This window comes from Grammomys surdaster, unplaced genomic scaffold (genome assembly GCF_004785775.1).
Source record: "Grammomys surdaster isolate TR1022 unplaced genomic scaffold, NIH_TR_1.0 170, whole genome shotgun sequence".
NCBI lineage: Eukaryota > Metazoa > Chordata > Mammalia > Rodentia > Muridae > Grammomys > Grammomys surdaster.
Window position 1 is genome coordinate 21635417 of NW_021604618.1, and position 13699 is coordinate 21649115.

Here is a 13699-nt window from a genome sequence, read left to right on the forward strand (position 1 = left end):
GCGAGCTCCCGAGCGGTGTTCTGCCCGAAGTCGGCGGTCCGGTCCGAGTCTGCGTGGACGGATCGGCCCGTGTGCGCCTCCTGGTTCCCAGTGCCCCGCGCCCCTACCCGGGCTGATCAGGTGTGTCTCCTCTGTCTCCTCCCCTCTCAGGTCACAAGCACCCTCGGAACCCAAAGGCCCGCACTGTGAAGGTGATCCCCGCCTTGGGGAGGAGGGCGACGGCCCCTGGGAGCACGATGGCGGGCCGCCGCCTGGCGCAGGCCAGCATCTTTACGGTCGGCGTATGGCTCCTTTGCGCGCTTGGCCTCCAGGGCACTGAGACCGAGCTGCCGTCCGCAACCCCTGAGCTTTCCGGGGGAGCCGCCTGCTTGAGCCGCTTTACCAGTGGGGTGCCGGCTTTTGTACTGGACACCGAAGCTTCAGTCAGTAACGGGGCCACCTTCCTGGGTTCCCCGACGGTGCGCCGCGGCTGGGACTGCGTGCGTGCCTGCTGCACCACTCAGAACTGCAACCTGGCGCTGGTGGAGCTGCAGCCAGACGGCGGCGAGGACGCCATCTCTGCCTGCTTCCTCATGAACTGCCTATACGAGCAGAACTTCGTGTGCAAGTTCGCTCCGAAGGAGGGCTTCATCAACTATCTTACCCAGGAGCTTTACCACTCCTACCGCGAGCTGCGGACTCGAGGCTTTGGAGGTGAGAAAGGTTGCTGGCCTGAAGGGATAGGCAGGTTATGGAGTCTTGGCGAAGACAGCAACAAAAAGGAGTTAGGAAGGAAAGCCCTTCGTCGACTGCCTTTTAGGCAATATTTAGTAAACAAAGGGAATGGAAGATTGGGGAGGGACGGCTTCTCAGGGTCCAGGTTCTGTCTCCTGAAGTCTGGATGTTCAGGGTTGATAGATGGGCTGAAGGTCTTAGCCCAGGCTGTGAAGTGACTCTCGAGGTTTCGCTATCACTGTCCCTGATAGGCCGACTCAGGGAATGTTGATGTGCCCAAATGACTAGAAAGGCACTCTGGCCAAGAATTGTCCTGGGCTGTTTGAGGCCTTGACAAAATGAGCCTGACCATGGTCTCCTCCTGTGGCTGGATAAGGGACAGGTTAGTGTCTCTGCTCTGGGAATAGATTGGCCTTTTGCAGGTGAACCAATGATATAGCCAGGCCCCAGACAATACAGGACAAACTCAGGCAAAGGTTATCCTGAGGGAGAGGGACTGTGTTGTGGGTCCAGTCTCCAGAAGCTCTCTGGTGAGGGGTGAGGAGGGCTGCTGGGGTGAGTCAGCCTGCTGGTATGTGTATCTGGTAGGTGAGGGATGTCAGCTGCCCCAGCAGGTGTGTGTGCCTGTCCACGTGAGCTGAGTAGGGCTGTGCCTGCTTAGGATATGGTAGGCCTGGCTGGCTGTTCATCTTGTTTACTCCCCATGATGGAGGCAAAGTGGGGAACAAGGATCCTCCTCTTCAGTCTTTGGACTGACCCGCTGCAGCAGCCTTCTTTCTCATCCTCTCTACCTGTTCGTTTTGCCAGGAAGTGGGTCACAGTTATAACTTGTGCTGGCTCCTCAGATTTTACTCATTGTGCAAGTTCCTGTCTGTCTCCACTCTCTGGAAGAGGTTGCTACTTGGATCTGCATCCAGAGCAACACATAGAAACTCTGTTTCAAAAAAAAACAAAAACAAACAAAAAAAACCAAACAAGCAAAAAGAAAGAAAAGGAAAAAAAAATGTTTACCCAGGATAACATCCCTAAATGGTAAGCCTAGGCCTCACCTCAGCGGCCTACTCCAAAAATCCTGTTGTGTTTCACATAAGGACCACCTTTCTAACAGAACCCTAGCCCTCAGATGGGTGGTAACCCAGCAGCTAACAGAGCCAGAGTTTGGAGTGCGGGAACAGGACCAGATAGGGCCAGTGCAACAGATACCTTTCTCTCCGGGCTTTTTTCTGAACGAGTACCTATTGTAGACTAAGGGTCTGCTCCTCTCTCTAACCTTCCAACAGCTCTCCCTGATCCCTGGGGAGACCTGAGGTGGGTTGGTCCGTGGTGTCTCACTTTAACCAAGGGTTGGAGCCTGTTTCACAGGAAGCAGCATTAGAGTAGGTGGTGATGACTCCTGTTGGTTGTGGTGCCTTTTCTCCTCTGACAGAACCTTACAGGAGTCCCATTCCTGGCTAGAACCTGAGTCTCTGGATCTGGGCCACTTAGTCCTAGGGCCAGCCTTCCTCTTTTGGAAACCACCAGAAATGGTTCATTTGGTGTGAGATAGGATAGAACGGGGATTTCCTGGAACATTTGGAGAGCTGGGTAGGGCTCAGGTGTTGTGTGCACTTCAGGCCGTTCTAGGCTATATCAGGTCCAGAAGCTGCCTGTCAGTGGCTCCACTGTCAGCGAGGGGAGGGATGTGTCAGGATGCCTAAGCTGTTGATTCCTGTGTTGCTTGAACGAATCCCTCCCAGAATTGGTGGCTTGGATCCCTTTTCCCAGCTTGTGGCTAGGCCAGGCAAGAAGACTCCAGGCCAGTAACTTGTCCTTCTCTCTCTTGTACCTGTGCCCCCTCACCCTGGCCTGGTGGCTTAGGAGGTGGAGTCTGTAGTTCCCTGGATATGTCCTGAGGCCTGGTTTTATTGCCATTCCAGCCCTTTGCTCTCTAGGGTGGGAGGAAGGGCGTGGTAGGTAGGGTAGGGCATTTGCCCCTTGGTCTTGGGGCTTGTGTGTGGGGGGGGCTTTTCCTCATTCAGAGTCTGATGCCTGCCTGCCACTTCCACTTAGTGGGGTTGGGGTGTGTTTGTGGATGTAGCCTGACCATCTGCTTTTCCCCCTTCCTACATTTGGTAGCTTTTTGCACAATAAAAACAGGTTCTACCCGGCCTAGGCTTATCACTCAGGGTCTGGTAAATACAGCCCAACCCCTGGCAGTGCTGTTTCTAGGTAACCAGATTCTGTTCCTCTTTTGCCTTCTTGCTTCCCTATCTTTTTGTGTTCTTTATGTTCCTTGTTTTCTCTTTAACCCCAGTTTTTTCTTTGTTTTTTTTTGATTTTTATCCCGAATCTAACCTTGAACCTCACATGTTAAACAAGGCTAGCCACCTTCCTGGCCCTTTTTGCAAAACTTTGAGATGGGGTTCCACTAGGCCAACATTGAACTAGCTCTGCAGCCCACATAGTTCTTGAACTTATATCCTTCTGCCTCTGTCTTTCCAATAATTGGAGTTACAGACCTGTGACACTAAGCCCAGCCAACCCTGCCCTCTCCCACCCATTACCCTGTCACAACATCTTCTCATCTCTCTGACTCAGCCCCCATGGCTGGCCTTATCTCGTTGCTCTTTGAGCACTCTTACCCCACACAGCCCTCTGCAGAGCCACCCTTGATACAATTCTACCTGTAGGCTTAATGTGTGCGTTTGTTTGGTAGCTTGCCAGTAGCACAATTTATAATAATGAAGGGCTGGAAACAACTTCAGTGGCTGTCAGCACATCTTTTCATTGAATACTGTGATGCTCTTTGAATAACAATGAAACCAGGCTGGCAAGATGGCCGAGTGGGTAAAGGTGCTTGCCTCTAAGCCTGGCAGGTTGAGTTTGATCCCCAGAGCCCACTTGGTAGAGGGAGGAAACTGTCTACCATATGTTGACCTCCATACACATGTCTTGGCATGCCCATGCCCACAACACATACACAGCATATACATATTAGACAAACAAATATATGGTAATAATAATAAACCCTAAGGCAAGGTTTAGGAAGGAGATAAATTTAAATACTTTCCCTAGGCCTGCTACAATAGTTCATGCCTGTAATCTCAGCACTGGGGAGGCTGAAGGATTCAAGTCTGTAAGCCAGCCTGGACTGCACAGTAAGTTTCAGGCCAGGTTACATAGTGAGACCCTGTCTAAATCAGAAAGAGAGAAAAAATACTGTCTTTTTGATAGATTCTCTTCTTTCCACCCCATTTCCCACTCTAGTGAAAACATATCTTTACTCTAAGAAGCCCTGGGGTTTTTGGTGTGTTGATTTGTTTCATTTGGTTTGGTTTGGTTTGGTTTGGTTTGGCTTGGTTTTACATTTAGTTGTATGGTTATTTGTCAAGCTGTGCTTTCTACTCACTGAGGTCCATGGGTAATGTGTGGGGCTGTGTGGTCCTGGGGATCAAGCTCCGGGCAGGCTTGCTGACAGATACCTTCCCCCTGCTGGACCATCTTCCTGTCTCTCAAAAGTGCCATTTTAGATAGAGTGTGAGCAATGAAGACAGACAGCCCTGGGTTCAAATCTCACTTTTAACACTTTAAAACTGAATCATGGCGCTAGAGTTCAGTTCCCAACACTTACGCTGGATAAAATCCAAGCCCTGCCTCTCCTGTGTCGATTTTTCTCATCCAGTAAGAGTGAACTCCAAGATATAGCAGGGTGGTTGTGAAGGTAAGTGGTCTCAGTGGTAAATATATTAGGCTTTCTGTGCCATATACCACGTGAGTGTGTGTGTGTGTGTGTGTGTGTGTGTGTGATCACTCTAATGTGGTGATGGAAAAGCAGCCATAGGTGACATATAAATAGGGGCAAAGCTTTGCTCCAACTTACAGACACATATCCCCCACCTGCTGGGGACCAAGCCCGGCCTTGTGTGTGCCAGAGCACTCTGCCACGGAAACACACCTCCTGCCCAGAGTTTATTTTACCTAATTTCTACATCTCACAAAAGGTGATCTTCTTTTCTCTGCTTTTTATCCATTTACAGATAGGACGGATGGTTAGCCTGAATCCTACCCACCCATGCTAGTGCCTGACGTATCCTGCACACGCTCACGCTCACGACACGACACGATCACGACATCCCCCATATTAGCAGCTTTGTTAGGTAGTATATCGCCACATCTGTCTCTAGCCCTGGCCTCTCTGAAACACCCACACTCGTCACCCTCTGAGCCAGTGTGTGTGTGATGTGGGTCAGATTTGATTTGCTGTGGATGGAGCACACGTCTTTCTTAGTCTTAAGGTTTCTCTTCTGCTTAGCCCTCACCTGGTCTTCCTTCCCCATTCCCAGAGCCTTTCATGAGAAGCTGGAAGTGTCTGACCACAGGTGTTTCTCTGATCTTTCTTTACTTCCCTTGGCTGCCCTCCTGTTTGATCCCTCCTGAACCTCTTGCCCGTGTCCACCTGCCAGCCTTCTTACTTTATAGAAACTCCTCCAATCAGATGTTTAAATGCAGATGCCCAGGGCAAGGGTACCCTAGGTCCGTCCCACAGGACTCCTGGACCTCACGTGCATTACAGAGGTCAAGGACTAGACTTTCTGGTGAGAGCTTCCCTCTCCCCTGATAGCCCACTTTGCTGCCTTCTCCTGCCTCATGTCACCTCATGATATTGGGTCTTTGTTTTTTAATTCTACATAACCAGTTATGGTGGCACATGGGAAGTAGAGGCGGTCTGTTTCTGTGAATTCAAGGCCAGTCTCCATAGTGGATTCTAGGCCAGCCAGGGATACACAGTGAGACACTTACTCAAATAAAAATAATTGTATCTTCATGTATGAATGTGCATTTGTGCACATGGAGAGGGCATATTTTTCCTTTTTGGTGTTTTTTGGTTTGATTTGGTTTTGGTTTTAAGATAGGATCTTGCTAGGTAGTGAAAGCGGACATGGGACTCTGTATAGAAAAACTGATCTTAAATTCACAATCCTCTTGTCTGAGACTCTCAAGTGCAAAGGTTGTAAATGTGTGCCACCAGGGCCAGCTTTTTTGTTTCTTGCTTTTTGGTGTGTGTGTGGACCCCGACACTTGTGTATGACATGTGCGTGTGGATGTACACATTGTGTGTGTGTGTGTGTGTGTGTGTGTGTGTGTAGGTCAGAGGACAGTCTTAGGTGTCATTCCTCAGGTGCTATCCACCTTTTTATGTTTGAGAATGGATTTCTTTCTTTCTTTCTTTCTTTCTTTCTTTCTTTCTTTTTTTTTAAGATTTATTTTATTTATTTTATGTATGTGAGTACAGTGTCGCTGTCTTCAGACACACCAGAAGGGGGCATCAGATCCGTTACAGATGGTTGTGAGCCACCATGTGGTTGCTGGGAATTGAACTCAGGACCTCTGGAAGATCATTCAGTGCTCTTAACCACTGAGCCATCTCACCAGCCCGAGAATGGATTTCTTACTGGTCTGGAACTCACCAAGTAGGCTAGGCTAACCAACCAGTGAGCCCCAGATATGCTTCTATCTCTGGGGCAAGCACTGGGATTGTAATTGTAAGTGCATGACATTTCATCCAGCTTTTTGAAATGGGTTCTGGGAATTGAACTCAAGTCCTTATGCTTGCAAGGAAACGCTTTAGTGATGGAACATTCTCCCTGTTCCTCTTCTGTTCTTCTGTTCTGCAGTGTCCTAACCCTAACTCTGGGGAGTGTGGAGGGAGGGCCTGGCTCATGTGAGTCAATAGCTCATCACTTTCCATTTCAGTTTTTACAATCTCAGTTATCCCAGGTAACCTAGAAGTCTTTATGCAAAGACTCTTTCCAAATAAGGTCATATTCATGGCTTCTAGAGGTTCTGTGGGTGCAAGGATGGGGGCCACCCAACCCATTTTTAGCAGGAATCCATCTCTGTACTTATCTCTCTGACAGGACCCCTAGCTCTCAGGTGAAGGAAACCTCAAGCTGTTGGGTCTAGGAAGGATGTGGCTCCTGGAAATTCCTTGTAGTTGATGGCAGAGGCACCCTGTCCCATGGTCCCTCACCCTGGAGCACCAAGGCCATCTGGGTTGTTTCCCCAAGCACTTGGCTGCAGGCCTTGGCCCAGACTCTCAGTGTGGTCTAACCTAGTCAGGAGTGATGGTTTTTTTCTTCTTTTTCTCTTTTCTTGTTGTATATGAGTGTGTCTCTCACCATTGTATGTCTAGTGTACTACTTGGTACTACTTATGTGCCTGGTGCCCATGGAGGCCAGAAGAGGGCATCAGAAAACCTGCAGCTGGAATTCTGGATGGTTCTGAGCCACTGTGTGGGATAAGAGCCAGTGTTCTTAACCACTGAGCCATCTCCCAGGACCATTCCACCCATAAGGACCTGTCTGCTTGTTTGTTTGTCAAAATGTCGTCTTATACATCCGAGGCTGAGTTCAGACTTTCTTTGTATCCTAGGACAACCTTCTGATCCTCCTGCCTCCACCCTCTGACTGCTGGAATCACAGGCATATACCACCATTGTTTTATTTAGCACTAGGGAATCTAATCCTGCTGTATGTCAGTGCTAAGCAAACAGTCCGCCAGTGGAGCCACACCTGCAGCCCCAGAGGAAAGATGAGTTTTTCATCACATGCTTTTTTGATTGGCTTTAAAGGAATTGTTACTTTAACCTTTTTAAGTAGTCAGCAGAAGTACCTGCTTATTGTAGAAAATAAGAACAGACTCATCCCACCACCCAGTCTACATGCACACACGCAGATTTTTTTTTCCCCAAATGAGATTGGATAATCTAGCACATCATATTCAGTTACTTGCTTCAGACAGTCTACAAGTCATAATGCGACTGCATAGAGAGCCAGGATCTGGCTTTGTTGGGTGCCCTCTCTGCCTGTGCAGGCTCCTGCGTCCTAGGTTGGCCACCACCTCTCCGTTTCTCTCAGGGTCCCGAATCCCTCGAATCTGGATGGGCATAGACTTGAAGGTCCAGCTGCAGAAACCCCTGGTCCTGAGAGAGGCAGACAACACAGACTGGCATCTACTGCAAGGTGACAAAGATGTCAGAGTAGAGGTGAGACACTGGGCTGGATCCCTGACCTTCCCACGGCCTCCTAGGACTCCTTCAGAGGCTGTAGGCCAACCACCGGCTCGTTTGGTGTTGGCTAGAGAGGAGAGCAGGGTTCATTTGATACCCAGTCTCTATGCTTTCCCGGGGGAAGGGGGTCATGGCTGGGGGGTCTGAGGTTGTCAGAGAACGCCAGGAAGTGGCCAAGCTTCATGACCAGTGTTGTGTATAGAGACACCATCCAGAAGAAGTGGAACTGTGGGGACTTAAGGAGGGAACTTACCTGTTCCAACTGACAAGAACTGACTCAGACCAGCTAGAGGAAACAGCCAACCTGACGATCACTGTGCTAACTGCCAAGCAGACAGAAGGTGACTGGGAGTGGAGATGAGGGGCCTGGCGTTCCCCTCGCCCCACTGTTACCCTCTAGTCCTAACTCCCTCGTTCTCCTCCTTCTAGATTACTGCCTCGCATCCTACAAGGTGGGCCGCTGCCGGGGCTCCTTCCCACGCTGGTACTATGACCCCAAGGAACAGATCTGCAAAAGTTTCACTTATGGAGGTTGCCTGGGCAACAAGAACAACTACCTTCGTGAGGAAGAGTGCATGCTAGCCTGCAAGGATGTGCAAGGTGGGTCTGTGAGAGGCAGCCTTAGAGCTCAGGTGACTTTGCCCGTGGCGGGTAGTTTTTCTGGTCTGGAAAGTGGACTAGGGTCTCCCCATCATCTCATTGTTAGAGTCTGGCCACGCCCCCTATTAATCCTCTGTTTTTCCCTCCAGGAATCTCACCTAAAAGGCACCATCCAGGTGGGCTTTACTTCTCTTTCCTTATTTCCCCCCATGTCTTGGTCTTCAGCCCATATGACCTTACTCCTATCAACCCTGCTTTCGCTTAGCTCCCACCACCCCAGTAGTATACAGACACCTAACTCTTCTAACTCAGCTCCCACTAGGGTTGGTGAACAGTGGGCTCATGAGGGGCCCAAGTAGATGGTGGTCCCTTGGCACGCACTCTGTGCCTGAGCTTCACCTCACCCCCATCCAGTGTGCTCTGGCAGCTGCCATGCCACCCAGTTCCGCTGTAGCAATGGCTGCTGTATCGATGGCTTCCTGGAGTGTGATGACACACCAGACTGCCCTGATGGCTCCGATGAGGCCACCTGTGAAAAATGTGAGTTGGGGAACAGGAGATAGGGCAGGAGGGGGAGGGGGGGTGAGATCCTAACAGCTCTCCTTGTGCCTCTGGGTTCCCATGGTTGGCCCTAGCCTTCAACCTCTGATCTCTGCAGACACCAGCGGCTTCGATGAGCTTCAGAGTATCCACTTCCTCAGCGACAAAGGTGAGAGTCTCCCTGTTCCTCTGTGTCAAAACAGGTTCTAGCACTGCTGTTCCCACTACATCCAGCCTCCATCTAACCGGCTGGCAGTGTCCCAGGGGTGAGACGGGGCCTTCTAAACTCCTGCTGCCCTCTCAGTTCATTTACCAGAACCCACTAGTCACTAGGCCTCTGTTTATCTCCATTACTGTAGACTCGTCGAGCAGATCACTAAATCATATGTGTTCAGGAAATTTCACAGCACTGTGATACATGGAAAGCCACTCACCTAGCATTGCAAGGAACTGTGCTTGTGTCCCACCACCACTGGGAGACGAGAGGAAAAAACAAACTACCCATTATGCAAATGTAACATATACTAAAAATAAAGATAATAGCCTGGTGATGATGGCTTATGCCAGGAAGATCAGAAGTTCAAGGTCAGCTTCTGCTAAATAAAGTTCAGAGCTAACCTGAGATGCACGGTGAGATTCTCTATTAAAGAAAAAATTGACTAGGCATGGTGGTACATGCCTTTAATCCCAGGCAGATGCAGGCAGATCTCTGAGTTCAAAGCCAGTCTTGTCTATAGAGTGAGTGCCAGGACAGTTAGGGCTACACAAAGAAAGTCTACCTCAGAGAAAACTGAGAAGAGGGACAACATTTGAAATGTAAATAAATAAAATAACCAATTAAAAAAAAAAGAAAAGAACATCTACCTCAAAAACAAACAAAAAAACAACCCTCGCCCCCCCAAAAAAAATCCAACACCATAAGCTCAGAGTTCTCAACATTCATACCCCTACAACTCTTTAATACAGGTCCTCATGTTGTGGGGACCTCCAGCTATAAAATTATTTTCATTGTTACTTCGTAGGTAGTTTTGTAGGTAATTTTGCTACTGTTATGAATCATAATATAAACATCTGTTTTCCAGTGGCTTTAAGTGAACTGTAATTCACAGGGGTTGAGAACCTCTGTTTAAGTTGGATACTCCTTGCCTTTGTTAAGAGTTTAAGTCACTGGGTGGTAGGAATCAGAGATCTTGACACAGAAAACCAACATTGAAAAAGAAAACTTGGGGGCCAACAAGATGGTTTAATGGGGATAAAGGCGCTTGCTAGTAAGCCTGATGCCCTGAGTTTGATCCTTGGAATTTATTCTGTTGAAAAGAACTCCAGTAGCTGTCCTCTGACCTCCCTGTGCACATGCCCATAAGTAAACAAATAATGTAGCCAAGCGTGTCTTTAAAATAGAGTCTAAGTAGTAGTTCTCTTGGTACCTAAGATTGTTATCCAGTTTGTCTGTCTTGCCTTTAGTGAAGCCACATCTGCCCACAGCCTGGCATGGGGAGTGCTGAGCTATAGTCAGGTGGGGCCTGAAGGGTGGCAGGGTGTCTCCTTGGGCTCACTCACCCCTTTGCATGCTCCCTTACCACAGGGTACTGTGCAGAGCTGCCAGACACTGGGTTTTGCAAGGAGAACATACCACGCTGGTATTACAACCCATTCAGTGAACGCTGTGCCCGCTTCACCTATGGTGGTTGTTACGGGAACAAGAACAACTTTGAGGATGAACAACAGTGTCTTGAGTCCTGCCGTGGCGTCTCCAGTGAGCAGAATGACAGTGGTGGGATGAAGGGGAAGATTTGCCTAGGCCTGGGCTAGTCCCTCCTCTATAAGTGACTTTGATGGCCATGGGAGAGGGTGGCAGGAGCCTGTGGCACTGGAACAGCTGAGTCTAAGGACTTACTGGTGCCGACTGGTTTCTCTATGTCACTTTGCAGAGAAGGATGTGTTTGGTCTTCGGAGGGAAAGCTCGGTTCCCACTGTAGGTAAGCCTAGTCTGTCCTGTCACAGTGTGGATACATAGGTATCAGTTCAGGAACTAGCAACATGTAATTGCTTGTGAATACCCAGCTACTCTGAAAGGATCCTGTGGTTACCCAGAGCGCACCATTGAGGAGTGAGGCCTGACATAGGTAAAGGAGAGGAACACTGAATTGCCTGCCAGTTGACAGGTGTCAGAGCCCCTCTGGGCTTCTGGAAGCAGCTATTCTGGAGGTCTGAGTTGGGTGTTCATCTGCTTCTACACATGGCATCCATGGTCTTTGTCCATTGTGTGGAGTGAGGGTGGTGGGTGTCAGACCAGCAGGCCTTAGGAATACCACATTCTGCCCTTCTTCCCCCAGGCTCTGTGGAGGTAGCCATTGTTGTATTACTGGTCATCTGCATCATAGTGGTCTTGGCCATCTTGAGCTACTGTTTCTTCAAGAACCAAAGAAAGGACTTCCACAGTCCCCTGCACCAGCCACCTCCCACACCAGCTAGCTCCACTGTTTCTACCACTGAGGACACGGAGCACCTGGTCTATAATCACACAACCCAGCCTCTCTGAGTCTGGGACGCTTGCCAGTCTCACCAGGTCCTGCTTGCCAAGACAGAAGCTAGAACCTGGGAAAACTCGGGGACCAGACTCTTCCTACCTCTTTCCTGGGCATACTTACTCTGTCTCAGAAGACAGAGCTCTGGGCCTCTTGGAAGAGTCTCAGCTGTACTCAGGCCAATTCTGGAGAAGGCCTAAGAGTCTGGGAGGAGCAGAACAGCCTTGAGCCAGGAATACTGTACATAGAAGGACCTGCTTATCCAGGAGCCAGAGGAAGTTGCTGTTTCGTGTCTTTCAAAGCTGCCCATCCTCATCCAATGATGCTAGGACCTTGAGTGGTGTCAGAGGCCAGAAGCCACACACGGCCTTCCACAACTGTCCCTTCACTCTGCACAGGCCAACACTGAAGGATGTGTCTTTGTAGTTTGTGCTGTAAATAATTGCTTTGGGGCCCCAGGGTCACAGCTCAGTGGTAGAGCATGTATGGTCACCCTGAGTGCTCTACACGGTGCCACAAATTACATTAAATTAAAAAACAAAGTGTTGTGTTTTGTTGGGCTTCCTCTGAGGTCCCTCCACCCTCCATCCTCTTAGTTTCCAGTGCTGACATAAACTTGCCTGTGTGCTAGGCAGGTGCTGTACCACTGAGCTATCTCTTCAGCTGTTTGTGGGGTTGCTAAGGGGGAGATTGAACTCCTGTCCAACCAGATCAGCCTTGGCCACCCTGTCCAGCAGGTTTTCCCCACCTCCAGAAACTGCCCTGGCTTCTTGGGGTGGAGAAAAGTGTCACCTTTGACCACCAGAGTGGAGGGCCATAGGGGTGTTGGCCGTGCTGTGCAGGGGTTTTTTGTTGCCAACACCACACCTACTTACATGAAGGTAGGGTGAGGTTCAACCATGGTTGGGGGCTTAAACCCTGGCAGTCACTTCTTTTTTTTTTTTTCCTTCGGTTTTTCGAGACAGGGTTTCTCTGTGTAGGCCTGGCTGTCCTGGAACTCACTCTGTAAACCAGGCTGGCCTCGAACTCAGAAATCCACCTGTCTCTGCCTCCCAAGTACTGGGATTAAAGGTGTGTGCCACCACTGCCGGGCTCTGGCAGTCACTTCTATGTCATCAGACATAGGCTGTCCCTGCCCATCTGAGAGCCCATGGCTGAATTGCAGGAATGTAGCCCCTCCCCAGGCTCCAAGTTCCTCTCTAGTGGCCATTAATTGAGGCCCACCACTCCAGACATCCCTTTCCAGGACTCAAGCTACTTGAAGGTGCCAAAAGAGTCAGACTTGAAGAGATTGCAAAGATCTGTGTGCCAAACACTGCCAGTCCATACACATTTAATACTGTCAGAGGAAATGCTGCTCAAATGCCTTACATGATGCTCGTCTGCTCAACACACTGCCCTGTGCTGTTAAAGGCATTCACAGGCCAGGAGGTTCACAGGAAAGCTGGAGTTCCCCAGTTCCAAGGCTCATGTGGTAGAACTGGATTTGAACCCTGGTATGGTGGCCCAAAGGTCCCATGTTCCAGGAAAGGTTAAGGACTGGTAAGCAAGCTGGCCGGCTGTGCATATCTCTTCCGCCCACCAGGCTAGCCCTCTGTTTGTGGTGCCCATTTCTGTACCTGATGTGCTTCGTTGGACCACCTCTTTTCTCATCACTCAGCTAAGCTCAGGACCTTCGAGCGCTGGCCCAGGTGGCTGGTATGCCCTGCTCCACACCCTGGGTTTGCCAACAGGACCCTGAGCACGTGGTATCCTTTTTTTTGTTTGTGTATCCATCTCCCTGCTAGGTTGTAAGCTCCTGGAGTCACAGGTGGCATCTGAGTCACCTCTGTCTCTAGCATGCTGTGTTCCCTCTGTGACCTCGGTTAATGGTAGTTACCCAGCGAGGGCTGAGTACACCGCAGGGGTGGAGTCTGCTCCTTTTGTCTCATTTCACAGGGCATGGGATTTCCTCATTTAATCCTCTATTCTGGCAGCCATTTACCCACACTGAGGCTCAAAATAGACATGTTCTCCTCTTGATTCTTTATAAAGTACAGGCTGGCATGATTAACGATTCAAAGACTATTCAATTTCTAGGAGGGGTGCCTAGCAAGTGTTAGTCTGAACCGAGCAGCCTGTCTGGGAGTGGTAGATGTTTGTGCCTAATAGGCACAACGCCTCTATTAACCAGTCTTCTGTGGCTGGCTAGAGGCGGTGGAATCTCGCAGCAGCCACTAGGGGGCGCACTTACCATTTGCTCCTCAAACATGCTTCTTATCTCTGGATC

At 49.6% G+C, this 13699-nt stretch overlaps 1 protein-coding gene across 1 annotated transcript; it reads left to right on the top strand.

The window, feature by feature from the left end:
* Spint1 (serine peptidase inhibitor, Kunitz type 1) lies at positions 1–11983 on the top strand. Its single transcript, XM_028767066.1, has 10 exons — positions 1–693; positions 7611–7738; positions 7965–8103; positions 8192–8362; positions 8512–8538; positions 8777–8902; positions 9021–9071; positions 10488–10658; positions 10834–10881; positions 11239–11983. Exons 1-10 carry the CDS (start codon positions 237–239, stop codon positions 11442–11444), a joined length of 1524 nt encoding a protein of 507 aa, XP_028622899.1. The 5' UTR covers positions 1–236; the 3' UTR covers positions 11445–11983.
* Positions 11984–13699: the final 1716 nt, after the last annotated feature.